The sequence below is a fragment of the Lissotriton helveticus genome, chromosome 2_2, assembly GCF_964261635.1.
Source record: "Lissotriton helveticus chromosome 2_2, aLisHel1.1, whole genome shotgun sequence".
NCBI classification, from domain to species: Eukaryota; Metazoa; Chordata; class Amphibia; order Caudata; family Salamandridae; genus Lissotriton; species Lissotriton helveticus.
Genome location: NC_136060.1, coordinates 177,420,139 through 177,441,259, shown reverse-complemented (window position 1 = coordinate 177,441,259; position 21,121 = coordinate 177,420,139). Strand labels below are relative to the sequence as shown.

Genomic DNA, 21,121 nt, shown 5'->3' with positions numbered 1-21,121 from the left:
TATCACTTCCGGTTATATCAATGTGGGGTCCCAGAAGGCTTCCTAATCTCACTACTTCCGCAGAAATCAGGTCAAGTTTGACCATTAGGGGCTTAACTAACTTGGCAATTTTTGCATCTATAATGCCAATCAGGAGATCTAATTGCTCCTTGTCTATTTTAACTGTGGCATTATTGACAACTGACTCGGTGTCACTTCCAACACTAGTGGGTGGCGATTCTGCTCTTTTATTATTACGGCCCCCACCCCGTTTAATTTGTGTGTTCTTACGTGATCTCAATACTCTCTGTGTTCTCGGGGCCGGGGAGCACTGTGCTGGAGAGTCAGGAGAAACACCCGGTTTGTCCTGATTAAGCAGTGGTACTATAAGTGAAGGGGCTGGGTCTTCCATGTTTAATAAGACAGGTTGATCGGGATCGCAACTATCATCCGGTGGGGAAACTGACAGAAATATAGGTGATGTAGGCGGTGAGACAGAGGAGGTCCCCCGGCCAAGCGATTTGCGCCGTTCACTATTGATTTTATTCGCAACTTTCACAAGTTTAGTTGTCTAACGTGGCTGATGCAGGGGGTGTTTTAAGAGCTTTAGCTTTCGACATTATTAATACTGTCAAGAGTTTCTAAGGTGTTCGGTTATGGGAACAGCAACCAACACGAGGACCAAACTACAGTATTGAAAGACTTGACTTAACTCCTTGTCCTGTGACCTTATAGTTCAAACATTTCGACAAACTTACATGGAGTAATTAAAAAGTCTCACTATGTCAGGGACGATAGAGCTCAGCTGCAATGTTCAAGAACCAAAGTCCATGGCCCAGCCCAGCCTCATCCTGCCCCGGACGGCTCAGACGGCCCGCCCTTTGCCCGGGCTTAGCCGGGCGACGCTCCCGCGCGCTCCCGCGACGCGGAGGAAGTGTCAGAAGATATAGCGCCTCCTGGCGCGTTTCTGGCAGTATCGGCGGCTTCCGGCCGCTTTGCACGCTGGGACCTGTAGTCCTTGCTGCCCCGGTGTCAGCGGCCCTCCCCTTCACAGCGGCCGCAGAGGATCAGAAGTGGCCTGTGGCGGCGGGGGGAGAGCTGGGAAGCTGCAGCAGGATAGCAGGCACAAGGGAGAAGAGGGCTCGTGCTCTGGACCCCTCCAAGCACAGGTGAGCTTTCCCCAGCAGACGAGCGGCGTTACAGTCAAGGTCCCCCTGTCATAGTGACGATTCACTCCGACCAATGGTTTAGTATATTACTTCTTTGGTTGATTAATTTTTGCGACGCACACATACCAACCAACGTTTCACTTTGGTCATGGTGAAAGCTGCCACACCTCTATGGAGGATATAAGGCAGGAACTTGTTGATCACCACTTATCTACGATAGGTTGAATTCCCTCCTATCATAGCTCCTGTTTTAGCTCTAACCTACGGATGCCCCAATAAAACTTTTTGGCTTACTAGATTTAATTTTATCTCACACACACCTATCTTTCTTTTTCTTCTTCACCACACCCTGTCATCTATTGGTTTTAGGAGACCTCTTTTGAAACAGTGAAAGCATCCCTGAGCTCCTCCCTCTCAGAGAGGGGGTTGTAACCTGCATTGCGACCCGATTCGCAGTGTGAGATGGTTTCCCGACGATGAAGCATGCCACCCACGGGTGGGTGAGGGAAATCATCCTGTAAAAGGGATACTTCAGCGCTCTATTTCTTTTTCTTTCTATCTAGACCTAGGGGCCTTGTTGTGCTTTGTTGCTTCTAGTTTAGGTGAATCGGTCCCTGCAGATCTTTAAACCTCCTGAGGCCCTCTCGTTTGTGTGTTAACTTACAGTGGTACCCCAGTATGCCAATTGTGGGGTGTACAAAGTACTTACCAGCTCATTTAGAAGAGAGAGCACTGCCACTGGGGTCCTGGTTAGCAGGATCTCAGTGAACTACAATCAAAACACACTGACTTCAGGCAAAACTTAGAGGTACCTATGCCAGAAATATCCTACTTTCCGAAAAAACGCACCTGGTGCAGAGTTTATTGAGTGTCTCGTAGTTTTCCTGCTGGAGCGAGATCCGTTTTTTGTCTCCTGACAGTTATTACTCACAATAACGTATCGCTGAGGGTTAATATGCCTGCCTCAAAGAATGTGTGCCATGCAGATCACAGAACCGTATTTTATGTGGATAGCTCAGTGGGTTCCTGCTTTTGTCACAGAGATCCTTTTGTTACTTGCAGTTCATAAATTATAATCCTAATATAGCACAGTGACTCATTAACTGTAATCAAGGAGCTGCATGCAAACTGCATTGTATAAGTTCGAACATAATTCTTCTTCTCCTGTCTTTCATTATCCTAATGTTGCTTAAAGGTGTTAGTTTGGGTAGAAATACATATTCATTAGTAAGGCCATCTGCAACCACTGTGGTATGTTTTAAATCCAGAATTTGTGCTCCTCCAGATCAAACACTCTTAAAATATACTGCCTACTAGCATGGATGACATGTGATTCCTAAACCTTGAAATCCTCAATAACTTATGAAACATTTCCTATAGGTTGATTTACATACATATGATATATTGTGTCTGTATAATGTGTGTGTGATGTAAAGTGCTCTGACATCCTACACTGGAATGAGTAGCCCTATAAAATAAATGAAATGCATGTGAGAGGGTGCTGCAGAGAGATGAGAGGCACTGTTGGCACTGTTGGTGGGTGGTAGTAAGGGAATCCGTGGAGAAGGAGGTCATTTGGGTGCACCATAAAAGGCAGCGTGAAAGCCTGCCCTAGCTGTAGTATCCCATACTTACTACTCAGTACATACATATCAAACGTGTTCTGCAGCCACGACTCAAGTCCTGCTGGGCTGTGAAAAATCGCTTTCTCTCTCACAATGAAAATTGGAAGAAAATGCCTGAAATAGGATGCTTTAAAAACATCATGCTGCAGTAAAACTACAAGCGAGAGAGTATGAATATAAAATGTGAAATAAAAACACTGATTGTGACTCTTCAACAATGTGCGCCATATTGGCAGGTTGCATATCAGAAAAGCAAAGGTGGCCTGAATTTAAACACAACGTCTTCTGTCCAGTTCAATCTGGGATAGCACAGCCTAATTAATATACATACACAGGTTGTTCTGCGACCACCTGTGACTGGAGATTTTACTGCACTGGGAACAGCTGCGAGACAAGCAGTTAAACATTGACCCTGTCCACCTATCCTTGGTACCAACCTTGGAATGGTTGAGGCACTCTATTAGTCTCCAGGTGGGATACCCTTTCTGCCTGCCCCGTTTAAGATAACCACCGACATTTCAGAGTATAGTACCACAGCCCTCTTTTAATTCATGAAATGAAGGGGCAGCCACTCTGCACAGCCATGCCAGATGACTGTAGATCGGTGGATTTGAGTTCTGTAACAGGCCATGCCCTTCATTTTCAAATTCAAAAATCGAAAAGACCAGGGTGGGCAGACTAAGCAGGCTTCTCTACTCATTAAATGAATGGGATACGCTCTACGAAATACTCAATCCCATCTTCAAGCTTTTAGGTCATTCTATAGTATAGGCCTTTCAGACCACAAGTACATAAAATGTGAGAGGTTCATCTCTTGGGCGGGCAGGGGGACCTGATTCTCCGGGGAACAGCCTGATAACTGATTGCATGGGGTGTTACTATGTACCTTTCTTTTAGGACGACTACCCGGATTTCAAGTGTTCTCCCTAAGATCACACAGCTACACAGGGTTTACAGTGATTCTCATTGTGCCAGTCTGGACTCAGCAGGTATGATGTTTGGGTCTGTTTAATCTTTTGCAGGGAGATCCCGTCTCTTCAGTCCATTGAGGTAGAGAGTGTTCATCTTTTAACTCCTAAGCCTCTTCTGAGAGAGCTTCGAAACTGAGGCAGCTGCCAGGAAATCTTCCACCAGACCCCATTAGAGCACCAGGAGACTCCGGTTGTTGCTTATTGCTGAGGATCATCTGTCTGGTCACATGTTCAGTGAATGATTTGATGTACTATTTACAGCTGGAAGAGACAGAAGTGCAGGGGGAGACCAGCATGATCTGCCTTGTAGCTATACGATGCTAATGGCTCCACGTTCAGCGAGCATCCTAAGAGATGTCTGTGATGTCTGATGCACTTGGTCCAGTGGTCTCCAACCGTTTATGCAATACGAGCTTTTCATATTCAATGGGAATCATCCCAAGCTACTATTAGCGTTGTAATAGTGACCAAATCAGGCCAAGTTACATTATTGGCACAATATGTATCATTCCCAGGAGTGCTCACCTCTGCATCAGGCATGGCTGCCAGCAGCAATGTAAAAAAGGCTATGGCAATGTGCATTGCATCTATTTGGGTAATACTTAGCAGCTACAGCTGCAGTGCCCCTGGCACCAAGGTAACAATTTGAAACAAGTCTTCTGAAATCTTTATTATTTATCACTCAAATATAAAATGTAAGTATTATTTCGAAATTCAGCAATTTTTCTCCAAACATCAGCTTATGAGTTCTGAACATACAAACATTTGTGTCTTAAAAGCATGCTTAATTTTTAGTGTACATATACTAATTCAACCAAGTAAAAGCATCTAATTTAGTAGGCTGGACTGCACACATTTAGGATACTTACAGGTAGTTGGAGAGCTACCAGTTGCTCACAAGCTACTTGTCTGAAAACATTTTTCTAGAGATCATAATAGGAGTCTGGTGCACAAGAGAGCTCCAAAACCTTTGTGCAACAGAGCTGTTCAAAGTTTTTTCAGGGGAATACAGTGGATCACATAAATCACCACTGCCCCATGGCTGTGCAGACTCAATAATTTGGACATCAAACTTGGCCTGTGGCTGCTAAGGTCATAATTGCCACTGATAATATCTTGCTTTCCCTGTTAATATTGTCTTTGCAGACTCTCCATCTGATGTAAGGTCACACACTGTAGGACTGAGGCAGCTAACTCATGCATGATCCCTCTGGCCAATGTCATCCATGCAAGCAATCTCAACATCCTCTCCTATGCCGATGACATGCAACTCATACTCGCCCACTCAGGCAAGACTCCCAACACAAGAAACAAGTTCACAGCCTTCATGACCAATGTCCCTAACTTGATGAAAGCCAACTGTCTTAAGCTCGACATTGACAAGACAGAAGTATTGATCTTCAGCAAGAACACCTCACCATGGGACTCCAACTGGTGACAAGATGAACTCTGACCCACACCCAGAACCTATGCCAGGAACCTCTGAATAATCATCAACAGCAAACTCAACATGACTGCACAAGTCAACACCATCACTGCATCCTGTTTCCACACCCTAAAGATACTGAGGAAGATCTTCAAATGGCTCCTAAGCAACACTAGAAAAATTCACTCATGCCCTACTCACCAGCAAGTTGAACTTTTGGAACACCCTCTATGCCCGGATCAGCAAGCAACTCACTAGAAGCCTACAATAATTCGGAACTACTGGGCTATCAACTGAGCTGCTTCTCCTCTCTACATAATTCCCCTGCTTGGTTAAGACCCTCCACTGAGTCTGCAAGGCGTCTATGCATATGCGTATGGTAGGACATAATGCACATCATGTGTATATATGCAGTGCTAATGGAGGAGCGAAAACGGCTATTGAAATATTATTTTAAAGGAAAAGGCATTCATAAGTAATAGCCTGCCTCCAAGGAGAAGATCTAGTGCTCGGTGGAAATTTCATGAAGTTTATGGGCTTAGTCGATAGAAAAACTCCAATGCCACAGCCTCCGTTAATGTGAATGATTTAATGGTATGCAGGTTTGATATTTTCGTTTACCGTTGCAACAATAGAGGCTAAATAGGTAATCTTGGGGAAGAAAAGGGCACATTTTGGACTTTCAAAATGCATAACTTGTGTTTCTGGTGAGACTGTATTTTTGGTGCTTAACCAACACCTTCGTTTATTTTTAACCTTCAAAACAGGCTCAACTCAATTTGAAAATGCTTACATTCTGTAGGCATTCGTGAGAAATAGTACTTTTTTATGCATAGTAACCACTTTACAAAACTGTGAGCACTTTGAAAAATCTTTTGATAACTGGTACCTTAATGGCAACTTTTTATGTATATTAGGCACTTTATAAAAAACCTGCAAGCATTATATTCTTTTGATAACTGGTACTTCAGGGTCTACTCATTGCTTATTTGCACAGTTTACGTTTAAAACCAATCTGATGTTTGCACAGCTCTTGGACAAAAAAACACAGGTTTTCGCTGCTAGTATTTGATGTACTGAGTGTTGAATGCTGATGTTTCAAGATGGATTCACACAAGTCTTGTTTATTAATATGTACTTTTTTTATTGTTTGCATCATCTATCGCCGAAAAATATGTTTTGATGTTAATGATTTGTGAAGTAATAATGGTACTCTTAATAAGTGATTAATCGAACAGAGGTTTTAAGCTGAAGAAGAAGTCGTACTTGTTTTAAATTGTAAATGTTTTAACTAACTGACCAATAAATTGATTGCTTCTTTCCTGTATTCGTTCATTTCATTCAGAACTCGGACGCCAGACCTCCCCTCAGAACTCACATCGCAGCACACTTCAGGTAGCTCCACCAGCTCTTTATACACAAATGCGCTAAATTCAAATTCCTCACACTCATCTAAGACACTACACAACTCAGACCTCACCTTCCTGAACATTCATATCTCCTTCTGCCAACCCCCTAGACATCTCCGCTCTGCAAGACTCCTACTCGCACAATTCTGCACATACATAAATCCAGATCAGGGGGAGGGGCATTCTCTTCATCTCTCTTAAAGCATGGAATGGCGACCCATTCCCCATAGGAGCCTCCACCTCTCTTCTTTAATTCTGCAAGAAGCTGAAGACCTGACTCTTCAGTTGTCCAACCTCCCATAGGCAGGGCTAGGCAAACACATACTCTCAGCACCAGGAGAACCTTGTGGTTGATAATGCACTTTACAAATACACAAAACATTACATAACCTTCTATAGACATGTTCCTGTCAGAGATATATGTTGAGCAGCTGTGTGAACTAGCCACACTGATTCTTGGTGTACAATTGTATGTTGTGTGTAAATTGGCATATAACAGGCAAAAATATATTTTCTCTCAGTTATAGTGCCATTTTAACATTTATTTTGCTAATAGCTGATGCTAAATGCATTTGCAAACAGCAGACAAGGATCATAATTGGGCCAAGTTCGTAATTGCCTCAAAGTGCAAAGATAAGCAGGAAAATCGCAAGTGCCTAACTTTGAACTTTCTGCCTACATCTAAACGAAAGCCTATACTTTTTTTTTTTATTGGAAAGATGACAGACAAATTCACTGTTGCTCATACAATATACAATGCAAGTTACATTTAGAATCGCATTAGAAATCAAGTTCAGTTGGACCCATACATTACACATTTTGCTCTCCATCCCTGTTCCTTCGCATCTCCAGTCCCACCACAGGCGATACACAGATATCCCCCCTATACAAGTTCCATTTGGACCATTTCCTGTCCCACTTCTTCGGGCACCCCCTTGCAATAAACATTTCTTTCTCAGCTATCATGCATCTGTCTAGCTCCCTCTGCCAAACTGCCACTGCAGGTGGTCGAACTCCACCCCATCCCCTAGCAATTTCCCTCCTAAATAGTGTGAAACCTAACGTTACAAACTGCTGTTCTATCTCCGTATGATCAGTCGCCTCCCATATGTTGAGCAGGCCCAGTCGTGGCATATGTGACGTAATCCTGTCCCAACGACTCCGTATCATCGGGCATTCCCTTATCATGTGCTAGAATGTGGCTGACTGCCGACAGCCCCCTAGACAAAGATCGTCTGGCCTAGCCCCAATCCTCGCAAGAGTGACCCCAGTCAGATATGAACGGTGGAAAATATGGAGTTGGATAAGGCGGAATCTAAGCATGATGGCAGCCTCTCTGGGAGACATTAACGCCTGCCTCCAATCCTCTTCCTCGATTATCCCTACGTCCCCCTCCCACTTCTCTTTAAGCTTCCCAAAGGAGTCAGGCATATTATTACTAAGTTTCCTATAGGTGAGGGAGGTCGCCTTGGTGTGCAGCTGCCCGTCCAACAGGCGTCCACCAGACGGTCCTCCAGAGGGGATGACTCCGGTATATCTACACAGCTAGGGAACGCCGTCATCAAAGCATGCCGTATTTGAAGATAGCAAAAGACCTCACTGGGCGCCAACTGGTATGTTTTCTGGAGCTCCTCAAACCAAAGGATTTTACCTTTCCTGATCAAGTCACCAACCTTCGAGATACCAATCATATCCCATTTATCGAATCTCGGGTATTGACAAAGCATTTGGATTTTATAATAATTGTGTAAAATGTGTATGTGCATTTATGAATTCTTGGAGTTCGAATAAAGATTTATGAACTGGACAAAGCATACCTAGCTTCTGGGAATACCACAGCGGTGACATTTCAGTAAGCCTGCCCGTCCAACCCAGACGAGAATTGGCCAATTTCCATACCTGCAGCGTGTGTTGAGTGGGACCTACAAAATGCGTCTTCTTATTACTAGAATAAAGTGCCCCAAGGTATCCAGATCTATCCATCTGATATCTGTCCAAAACACATGCCGGATCATCCGGCGGGGCGAATAGCCATCTATTCACAGTGAAAGTCTATATTTTTTAAATTATTATACCAATAAATATTTAGTTTAATTCAAAATGATAAGTTATAGTTTTTTTAAAAAACTTTTGAGCAAAATATTTTTGAAAGAGCTCTGTTCTTAGATTTTGAATATGGAATATATTGCTTATGGGCATAACAATTAAAGCCCTTTTGCACTTATTCTGGTGGTTATAGCAGGTTTGTGTGTCATTGTTTACATGTTATATTTCATTTCATTTTTGTAAAACTAAATGTGATTTTCATTTTGGAAGTGATGGTGCAAAACTGTGGTGATATTGTTTTAAATATTTCTAGTTCATAAAGTACAAGCAATTGTTTACTACACCTGCTCCGTGTACAAGGAAGAAAATGAAGATGTGGTGAATAAAGCACTGGACTTCAGAGTGAATGAAAACAAGCACCATGCTTACAGGTACTTTTTTTCTCAAAAATGCTATTGAAATCACAGCTATTTATTAATGGAAATTAACTTTTTTAAGCATAAACGCTCATTCCCATACTAGAGCAAGAATCACAATTCCTTTGAAATAACGGATACATTTTGTAACAGTAAAGTGATACCTCAACCATTTACAAAGTTCCAGTTCTATCAATCAAATGTTTTTGCATTGACAATCATGGCACTTTAGAGTTTATTGAAATTTTTTGAAATTTGATCCTTACTCAACCAATGTTGATGCATTGAACCTGACAGGACGAAACCTAATGAAAAGATATTTAGGCTACATTTGATAGAAAGTGACAAAATATAATCAGAGCTCAAGAATGGGGTGGAATTGGGCTGTGAGTCAGGGAGAAGTTACAACAATGCTGCTGGGAAGTGTGAAGGAGAGAAGTGGGGCACTAGTCAGGCGAAGAGACAAGAGTGAACTACAAAATGTGTTACGTCAGGCTCTTAAGACCCAAATAGTAATATTCTAATAATAACCAGTATGCATTTCTGCTTTGAAGGTACCATTTTTACTTTTCCAGGATGTCTCTCCACATTAGAGCCATGGTTTGGTGAATAATTTCTCAAAGTCCCCAGTCTGAGTCCTGTTCACCGTGGTGAAGAGATATTATTTACTCAATCACCATATACCCAAAAAATTACTTTGGAGAAGGGGGGGAAGAGAGAATTTCTTTGGGATATCAAGGATTATATCTCTCTGTTTACATCAATTACGTAACTGGTATCATACAACCCAACAAAATGATCCAAATTCTAGAAAGTTGATGACCTTAGAAAAATCCTCTTTTTCTTAAAGTACCTATGAACCAGGGCGGGCTTGGTCATGTCTCTTATGGAGCACTATTGATATTTCCTGCTGGGGTTAAAGAAGTTAAAAATCCCAAGGGTCACTTCTGTTTCCGTTTATGTCGATTGGATTTAAAAACAATCTAGGTGGATGTCTGTGGAAATTATTGTCCGTACTTCCCTTTCTACGTTGACATGTTTCAGCCAGTTTACTGGCCACTGTGAGTCCTAGGCTTTCATCAGGACTAAAGCTATAACCATATATCTGTGGTTCATCAAGTCCTATCCCACTGGTCAGGTAAATTATTTATAGGACAAATATTTAGAATAAATAAAAATGCAGGCTTCGGTAGTCCAGCAGTATGGCACCTAGTCGTGCTCGTAATAATATAAGTACACATGTGAGTATTAATCCAATTTTATATTACATTAAGGCTCAATGAGACAAATAGGACTGCACATTGAATAGCGTTCATAATATATAGTTTAAGGAGGATGTATACTTCCTTCTGCTGGAGATCACATACAAGATACAGATAATACATATGGCATGCAGTAATATTTATAAGGTACATACCACTGCAATCTTGAGGTAAGATAAAAATGATATAACATGCAAAACTGATCATTTACCGCCGCTAGATGTCGCCCTTTCCAAACTCAGTTTAAGGTGCGCATGTTAACTTTGAAATGTTAATTTATTTTAAAATTGAAACATTTTCCATTTACAAAATCGATCTATGAAAATCATAACACTCCATGAAATTCTGAGCACCATAATCACAAACCAAGACACCCACACTAGGCAACCCTTGCCTCAGGACACAATTCCTATAAAAAGAGGCAGGGCGACTGACTATATTTGAAAGGACCTTCAAGTATGCAAGTTCAGGATGTGCGCTGTATAAGAACGTCTGGTGTTTGATTTGGTAGCCTATAGTTTTACCCTTGTTAATGTTTAATCAGGCATCATAGGAACAAGTGGGGCCATGCCCCTGTAGTCACCCTATGTGCTGAGTGAAAGGTGACACTGGACTGTAGAGGTTTGGAGTGTGAGTTCTAGAAGTATTCTTAGGTAATGATTCCCGGTTATTGCCTTATTACTAAATTTGTCAAGGGTGCAATGTTGTGTTTTGACCTAATCTTATCTATCATTGTTCATGGCTGTGGATCTCACATTAGTATAAGTAGCAATATTTAAAGGAGTTCCTCTCTATGACACATCTGAGCACATGCTCCATTGATAGCTTCCATGACTTATGATATATATGTGACGTGACCTTTGTAAGCAACCCCCAGAGAGTTCTGGGAATGGTAGTTCCATTCTTTTTTTTTTTTAGTAACTCTTTTTATTGAGCACATTAGTGCAGGTAAAAAGTAATTTAACATAGAGACAAGAAAAACTCTTACAGGTTTCAAACATGAGCTTGAGATGGTACAATAAGCAGTTACAATTATACATACTTAGGATTTACACTTATCTGCCAAAATAACTTTGTCAAGGGCGGGGAGGCTAGGGAGACATGGGGGAACACAGATACTTCCACGATATTCATTCCATTTTGTCCATATCTGAACCCATTTCTTTGGGCATCCTCTGGACACAGACTGTTTTTTTCTGAACATACACCAGTCCATGTCCTGTTTCCATAGTGCCAGTGTCTGGGCCTCTCTCGCTCCCCACATTCTAGTGATATTGCGTTAAGCTAAAATGTGCCCCAAGGTCACCCACAGTTTCTCTTTGCTGATTAGATTTGTCGGCCCTCACACATTAAGAAAAAATCTTTTGCCCTCCAGGTTTAGTTCTTTACCCAGCACCTCTGTCATACATCTTAATTCCGTTGCCCAGTATTTCCGAATGATCTGACACTCTCACAAAATGTGGAAGAACGTACCCTCCTTACCACATTCTCTTTTACACCTTGAGTCCTCTCCATAGCCCATTCGGGTCAGGGCTGTTTGTGAGTAATACGTTCTATGCAATATTTTCAAATTTACTAGTTTAAGTCTCGATGAGATTGCCACTTCCCGTGGACACGCAAGTGCTTCAGTCCAGTCCTCATCTTCTAGCACTAACAAGTCATCTGTCCACTTCTCTCGCAGCTTTACCAGGGGATCAGTGGTGTGATTAATCAATTTGCAGTATGTGAGGGATATTGACTTATTGGCCATATAGCCATCAAGAAGCCTGTCTTCCAGCGGTGTTGCTTCAGGTAGGGTGTCCCCTTTTGGGATATGTACTTACAGGGCATGTCTCACTTGACAGTGTCGGACTAGTTCTGAGTCTGCCATGTCATACTCTTGCTGCAACACACAGAACTAAATTACTGTACTCTTGACAGTCCCATCAGGTACCACTTATCAAAGCCCCTGGAATTTCAAAGGGTGCCCAATATATATGAACCACACGGGGTGGCTTGTGCGATTTTCTTGTACCACCCAAGACTCCTGTGGGATATATGCCAGATTTGGACTGAATGTGCCGTTGGCCCTGTGAGGTTTAATTTAGCTGGTTTGGAAAAGAGTGTCTTTATGTATGACCCTCCTGGTAGCAGCCACCTATCCATTAGGTATCCCAGGTCATGATGAGGATGATGTATACCCTGATTAATTGCGGCCAATAGCGCCGTCCAATAGTACTTTTTAATATCTGGGAGCCCTATTCACCTACCATACCAGCTCCGCACCAATTTAGGAAGCAATATTCGAGGTGTTAGATTGCAGCAAAATAGGAAGCCGGGACAGGGAAATTGTGTAGAATGTACAAAAAGCGAGGCAGGGACATCATTTTGAAAAGAGCTGCTCTACCCAGCAGGGAGAGCGGAAGGGTCTTCCAGTGCTCCACATCACTGTGAAGCTGTCTCAATGGTGTCAAAAGGTTGTGCTTGTATTACTGCTCAGGGTCTCTCATGATGTAGATGCCAAGATACTTCAAGCTATCAATCGCCTCCGGCACACTACATCCCCTGGGCTGGAGCGGAACCCTCCTTCTGAGCACATAGATCACAGACTTGGGCCAGTTATTGGCATAACCAGAATATCTACAGAAGGTGGTAAAGATGTCTAGGACTCTGGTGATCGAGTGTCGTAGCCACACCAGGTACAAGACGATATCGTCGGCGTATAGGGAGATACGATCCTCCCAGTCTGCCGATCATTTCAGGCCCCGCATTACTGGGTCCTCATGAATCCAACTCTCTAGGGGCTCACGTGCCAGGGCAAAAAGCCTTGACCCTCTTCCAAGGGTGAAGATATTTGACTTCCTGTTATTCACAACCACTTGTGCCAACTGTTCCGAATATAGGAGTTTCACCCATCCAATGTACCCAGGTCCAAACCCCATCTTCTCCAGCACCGCGAAGATGTAATGTCCATTCAATAGTACCAAATGCCATGGGCACATCCAAGGACACCACCACCGCTTCTTCTCTTCTCTTCTCTTCTCTTAGCGTGTACCCCCTGGAGTCGGCGCAGATTTAGGGAGGTGTTTCTAGATGGCATGAATCCCGATTGATCCGTATGGACCAGATCGGAGATCGCTCCGATCAACCTTGTAGCCAACAACTTGGCCAGAATCTTCAGCTCTGCATTCAAAAACGAAATAGGTCTGTACGAGGAGCATCGATCCCTAGGTCGCTGATCTTAGGAAAGCAAACCGGCTTCTAGGCTTTCCTCATACATGGCCTTGAGATAAGGGACTATTTTGTCGTGTTTTTAGTTTGTAGAGTACCATTGGGAGACCATTGGGGCCCATAGCCTTCCCGGCCTGCAAATCCCTAATAGCCCTTGCTATTTCATAGTTCGTGAGCTCACTGTCAAGGAAGTTTTGGTCCTCTTCCGACAATAGTGGCAGTCGAACATCTTTTAATAAAACTCTCGACTTTTCTATTGGATAGACCGATTGAGATTGATATATCCGAGTATAGTATTGGGCAAATTTGTCTGCAACTAGTTGCATATCAGTGATTGTCTCCCCCACTTCAGTAGTAAGTTCTGTGACCAGGTGGTTGGCCTGTTCACGCCGGTCTAGCCACGCTAGTAATTTGCTCGCTCTGTCCCCAATCTCATATATCCTACCAAGCATGTCTCTGTAATTCTTTACCCTGTCTGTCACCACACTCTTTCATTCTTCCTTCTTGAGACTTAGTTTGTGTGTTACCTCTGGGTCCCCGGATATCAACAATTCCGCCTCTAGTACCATTATATCTCCTTTCAGCTGTAATATTGCAGCATTTCTCTTCTTTTTTGCCCCAGCTAATTGCGGAATTGCTTAACCATGCATATATTTTTTTAAATGCTTCGCAAAGGGTGTGGGCGTAGCCCACCGATCCCTCATTCTCCTGGAAAGAATGCTCAATTGATAAAGCAATATTATGCCGTATAGTGGGGTTGCGTAAGTGCCACAGGCTTATAGGTGCCGTTCTACCCACCTGATCATTGCTCCTACCCAGATGCACTCATACTGGAGAGTGGTCGGATATGCCCCTTGCCATGTGCCTAATTTCTGTAACTTGCCCCACTTGATCTGCCGGCATGAGGATGTAATTAATCCGGGAAAGGCTATTATGTGCTCTGTAGTGAAATGTAAACTGGATGTCCCTGGGGTGACATATTCGCCATACATCAGCCAGCCCCATCGCATCCGAAAAGGAGGACAGAACCAAATGGGCCGGTTCTAGATCTCTAGGGGGATAGCGGTCACGTCTTCCACATACCACAGAGTTGAAATCCCCCCCAATCATCAGTTTTCCGTCTGGAAACTCTACCATTGTGCTTCCCAAATCGCAAAATGCCATTGCTTGTTATCCCGGGGGGAAATAGACAGATACCAGAGTCAGTGTCCCTCCCTCCTATCTTCCTGATACAGCCGCATATCTGCCCATCTCATCCGTCCAGGTGCAATCTATGGACATCGGAAAGGATTTGGGCACCATAATGCCCACCCCCCCATGAACTCGAGGTAAATCCAGAGTGTACGACAAGTCGGTAACTGTATCTGTCCAACGCTTTGTGTCTCCTGGAGCAAGACCACGCCTGGGGCGTGTCTTTTATTATATTGTAAAACTATTCTCCTCTTTAGTTTATCACCCAAACCGTTTACATTCCAAGATAGAAGTTTAAGTTTCTTTTCACCCATGGAGTCCCACACCACCCTTCTCCCCCCCCTCCCTTGCCCTCCCAGGCTTGCGTGATGCTACTCAGTGATATACCATGGCTGTATCCTCGTGTCACATTTGTACCATCTCTATCATATCCTGCATTGAAATATACCTGCTGATTTCTCAAATGAACTAGCTTAACCCTGAATCCCAAACTTCCCCCTCCCTGCCTCCCCGGACTCTGTGCCTAAAACTGCCCATACCCAATGTGACGGGTTGGCGTCGCCCAACAAGAATCCAGAGACAAAGGGTGACTGGTGGTCTGCTGTACCTCTTTCTCCAACTCTTGTCTCCTCTCAGCAGGAGGAATGGATACCAGAGGAAAGAACTTTATTGCACCACACCAACGACGAACAGGATACCAGAAACCTGCTCCAAGACAGATCCCGCCACATTTGCCAACCAAAGACTTACGAGTAGACAAAAGCGTGTTTTTGGAAAAATAAAGCCATACCTTACCCGACCTGGCCTACTCCCTGTTATTGCAACCCCACCACATCTGGTGTCAGAAGTGGGATTGTCATCCCAGACCATCAGTCAACCCATGATGGACACCCTTATCCCATACCTCATTAAAGGCCAGGAGAAGCTGGAATGAGCCATCGAGAGACCGATGACCCCACGCAGGCTGATCGCAAAGTCTTTAAAAGCACAATCACTGCCCACCTTGAGAGCCTACAGAAAGCAGGGCACGTCCCTAGCACCTCTCTACAAGTGGAAAGGCGCGCTTCCCTGCCACCCCCCTCTGGAATAGCTCACCAGAAGTACTTGCCCGGGGAGGACCCAGACGCCTTTCTTATTGAATTTTGAGAGGGCAGCCCGAGCTTGCGGATGGCCCGAGGACAAATGGCCCTTCTTCTTGGCACCCCTTCTAATAGGCGAAGCACAATTTGCCTACCAAGTCGCCAATCCTACTGGAGACACTCCCTGCCAAAGGATGAAAGACGTAATCCTCGATCATCTCGGGCTGGAAGCTGAAGCTTACTGAGTAAGGTTGCGAAAAGAACGAGGAATACCCGGGGAGAACCCGAAGACGCTATTCTTTCGCCTTAAAATGGTCGCTGACAAGTGGCTGAAGTCGGCCATTAGCACCAAAGAGGAAATAATGACCAGGGTGTACCTGGAACAATTCATGGAGGCTCTCCCCTACGAGGCCCAGAGGTGGATTAAGCAACACTCCAACCTCTCGGCCTGAGCAAGCCATCGAGATGGCCGCAAATTACTCAAGAGCACAGCCAAGAACAAAGATATGGGACAGTGAAAAAGCCCACAAGAGTACACTACCCCCAAAAATCGAAAAAATACCTAACACCCTGATGGACGTGCCAAAACCCAAACCGATTCGAATGGAGACACTCCAGTTTAGAAGGCCGCAGTGTTTTGAATGTGGTGACTGGGGCCACATAGCCCGTCTATGCCCCAGAAAGAAACCAGCGGAGAAGCCCATGGAGGTTGGGTATGTCCCGATAGCAGTTCCATACTCCGCAGAGATGGGAACATCTTTTTATGTACTTGTGCAGGTGAATGGTAAGATGGTAAAAGCCCTGTTAGACTCGGGATGTAAGCAGTCAGTGGTTCAGAGAAGCATCATCGTCCCTATGCAAATGACCCCCGATACATTGGTCCACATCCGGTGCGTACACTGAAATGTAAAGCCCTACCCACTAGCGCTAGTAACTATGATACCATTAGATAGAAGCCCCTGCACAAAGATATCATTCTGTGGGTTGACAATCCCAGTTTTCCAAGATAAGATAGGGAGGGAAACAGGAGTACAGAGGGTCCCCCTTCTGGCCTTCATCTCCCCAGACCCTTGGTTGTTAGACCGTAGCTTCCGCTTTGCACAAGCCAATGATTCCACTTTGTTTAATGCCTGGGAGTCCGCCCATGTTAATCAGAGTAACCCATCCCCCACTTATACCCGATTCCTTATCAAAAACGACCTCCTGTACAGGGAAGGTCACTCTGGGGAACCCGAGCAACTACTGGTCCCTGTACCATTCCGAGAGCAGATCCTCTTTTTCTCCCACGCACATCTCACTGCAGGACACACAGGTGCGGAGAAAACAACCTGCAGCGTATTGCGCCACTTCTTCTGGCCAGGTATCTATAAAGACAGCCAGAGGCACTGCCACACGTGTGAGATATGCGAGAAAAAGAATATGCAAAGACCTCCAGCAGTGCCATTACAACCCATGCCAATCATAGGAACCCCTTTGAACGAGTCGGTATGGACTTGATAGGACCCCTAACTAAAACATCAAAAGGGAATCTGAACGCATTGGTTATTGTGGACTACGCCACGTGATTCCCCGAGGCGTTTCCCCTCAGGGCCCCCACTGCCAAGAACATCGCAGAAAAATGTGTGGAGTTGTTTTCCAGGGTAGGCTTCCCCAAAGAAGTGTTGATGGACCTGGGGACGCCCTTCGTGTCCCACCTAAGGAGAGAGGTACGCCGCTCATTGGATATACATCACCTCCACACGTCAGTATACCTCAGACTGACGGCCTCGTCGAAAGGTATAACCGGTCCCTAAAAACCACTCTAAAAAAGATGCTCACCGTCGAGGGACAGGACTGGGACCATCTCTTACCACTAGCTCTATATGTGTTGCGTTCCCAGGTACAAAGCAGCATGGGCTGTTTGGCATTTGAGATGCTGTACGGACGACAGCCCAGATCCCTCCTAGAGATGACCAAAGACATATGGGAGACAGAAGAAGAAAACGATCAACGTTCCTTATTGGAATATACCCAACAACTAAGGTGGAAACTAGGGAAATTGAGGGATCTGGCCTACTCAAACCTGGAAAAAGGTAGAAGTAAACAAAAAAAGTACGATCATAGAGGAAAAAGATGTAGGAAACTATCCACTGGGGACTGGTTATTAGCCCTACTCCCCTCTTCGACCCATAAATTTCAGAGCTAATGGTTAGGTCCTTACTGGGTAACAGAGACCCTGGGCAACACCACATATCTGGTGCAGATAACACCTACCAAGACACAAAGTTACCATATAAACATGCTGCAGAAAGTGCTCTGACCCCCACCGAAAGCGGCACACTTATCGTTACTCACGACTACTTCCCAGGATTCTACACTGGAAAGACTCGTGATCAACGAAGACATCACGGACAGAATGAGAGAAGAACTATATCAAACCCTGCTACCTTTTTCGACTGTTTTTTCAGACATACCAGGAAAGACTACACTAGCAGAACATAAGATTGAAACACCAATTGGAAAAGTGGTAAAACAAAGGGCCTACCGGATACCTGCGGCGAGGAGAGAGGCGGTACAAAGGGAAGTGCAAGAGATGTTGAAACTAGGCGTGATATGACCATCCAACAGCGACTGGTCATCTTCAATCGTAATGGTCCCAAAGCCTGATGGAACAACACACTTTTGCAGGAACTTCCGGGCCCTGAACGCCATATCGACGTATGACGCGTACCCTAACCCCAAGGTAGACGAACTTATATAGAAGCTAGGCGACGCCAAGTTCATCACGACTTTAAATTTAACAAAGGGGTACTGGCAGGTGCCTCTCCGCGAAGAAGACCAAAAGAAAACAGCGTTCTCAATGGATGTTGGATTGTTTGAATTTGATGTTCTCACTTTCGGTCGCCAAGGGGCACCTGCCACATTTCAAAGACTGATGAACACCATCCTACAGTCATACCTCTAATTCTGTTCAGCGTACCTGGACAATATAGTTGTCTTTAGTCCAAACTGGGCAGAACACCTGGAGACTGTGTTACAAGCACTCGACTGTGCAGGACGACACATCAATGCAAAAAAATCACGGGCAGCATATCAAAAGGTAAAATACCTCGGATATGTATTGGTAGACAGAGTGACCACCCACAAGCAGAAAAACTGAAGGCTATAGTAGAGATTCCTTTTCCCACCATAAAAAAGGAACTGCGGGCATTTTTTGGCCTAGATGGCTACTATCGGAGGTTCATCCCCCAGTTTTCAGAACTAGCAGTCCCTCTAACTAACATCCTTCGAAAAGAGGTACGACCGCGGCAGCTCCTACATCCCTCACCCGAAATGTTAGAGGCCTTTGAAATGCTGAAAAAGGTTATCACCTCAGATCCTGTCCTCATCTCTCCAGACTACAGCAAAACATTTATCTTGTCCACAGATGCCTCCAACACAGGGTTGGGGGCGGTGTTGTCACTGATAGGGGAAGACGGGCTTGAATGCCCTGTTCTATTTGTCAGCAAGAAATTGTTTCCCCGAGAATGCAAATACCCCAAAATAGAGATGGAGTGCCTAGCTATTAAGTGGGCCATTGACAAATTACATTACTATCTGGAGAGGAAACCATTCATCCTGTACACAGACCATTCCCCCTTACAGTGGATGTGTCAGAACAAGTCCCAGAACCCCAGGGTGCACCGCTGGTTTTTGTCTCTACAGCCATTCGCCTTTGAGGTACGCCATCGGAAGGGGAAGGACAATGGGAATGCTGATTTTCTGTCCAGGGTCTTTCCTCTCCCCGATCGGGAGAATCCAAGGGGGGAGGAATATGATGGGTTTGGGTCGCCCAACAAAAATCCAGGGACAAAGGGCGACTGGTGGTCTGCTGTACCTCTTTCTCCAACTCTTGTCTCCTCTCAGCAGGAGGAATGGATACCAGAGGAAAGAACTTTATTGCACCTCACCAACAACGAACAGGAGAACGACTCCTTTAACTGGGGATTCATACCTAACAAGACCCCTCCCCCTGATGACATCAGCACGCGTTTGGCATTAAGTTCAAAGACTTCCTGGATATCAGTGTGCACAGACACCGGGGGAGAGACGGAGTCGAGAGGAAAAGCGTTTACGGTGACGAGAGGAGCAGAAGGAGAAAACGAGGAAGAATGGAGAACAGGTCCCACTGCAGTCGCGACAGAGCCAGGAGGGCAACGACACTGCGAGCCGCCGTAGCACGCTCCAGGAGGAGCGTGGCTAGAACAGGTACGGGGCAAGTTCTCAGGGTGGGTGGGAAGGAAGGAGCGTAAACCACCTAGCAAGAAACCTCCGACCCCACCAGTTTTTAAAACCCCTTAGGTTCATCCACACGAGCACAAGTCCACTACCCTTTAGTTTTATCAGGATTGTGTGTCACATTGTGCACTGTGTGTGGTGTTTTCCCTCACTCCCCGGTCCCCTTTAAATACCGGATACCAGAAGGACAAGAGTCCTGATATATATCTTCGTTTCCTTTTCTTTCACGCAACACTCCTCCACCTGACGTGACGTCTGAGATCTAGAAACCAGACGCTAGGAGCCCCAGCAAGTGAACCTTAACCAGCTCCAAGGATACCCGAAACCTGCTCCAAGACGGATCCCGCCACATTTGCCAACCAAAGACTTACGAGTAGACAAAAGCGTGGTTTTGGAAAAATAAAGCCATACCTTACCCGACTTGGCTTACGCCCTGTTATTGCGACCCCGCCACACCCCAATAGTGCAGACTGCCTGTAGCCCTAGTTTCTAAACAAACTATTAACTCGGGGTGGCAATGCCCTTCCCACGACTGTCCGCCTGCCACAATATACCCCCTTTCTGTTCGTTAGAACATAGTTACATTTGGTTTGAGTCACTTGGTGTACGCTTGTTGTCTTGAGCCATCGGTTCAGTTCCAGAGCGGCCACCGGGGAAATGGCGTTCACATCCCTGGTCGATTCTCAAAAAGCAAATGTCATTCACAAAAAGGGACCCCTACTCATTTCGGATTGTGTTCTTTTGCCGACCTCCAGCCACTCCTGTGCTGCCACTAGACTATCGAAGAACCACGCTTTCTTCTCCGCCTCTATTTGCAGCTTGGCCAGAAACAGCATTGAATATCGTATCCCTTTATCTCTCAGCTGTTTTTTTATATTTAAAAAGGGTCTCCTCTGTCTGCACCGCTATGGTGAAGTCCGGGAAGAAGGACAGTTCGCTATTTTCAAATTCCAGGGGAGGGCTTGTTCTAGCCACGTGTAATATGATATCACGGTCTCTGAAGTTCAAGAGTCTCGTTAGAATTGGATGTGGGGGAGCCCCCGGCTTGGGTCTTCCCCCAGGTACCCTGTGCACCCTTTCA

At 44.9% G+C, this 21,121-nt stretch overlaps 1 protein-coding gene across 2 annotated transcripts in view; it reads left to right on the top strand.

The window, feature by feature from the left end:
* NSUN7 (NOP2/Sun RNA methyltransferase family member 7) overlaps window positions 1-21,121 on the top strand; it is a 972,952-nt gene that overhangs the window by 883,267 nt on the left and 68,564 nt on the right. For both annotated transcript variants that reach the window (XM_078678273.1, XM_078678274.1), the window contains one exon: window positions 8,939-9,056. In XM_078678273.1, the coding sequence (XP_078534399.1) occupies window positions 8,939-9,056 (118 nt within the window). The remainder of the gene's footprint in view (window positions 1-8,938; window positions 9,057-21,121) is intronic.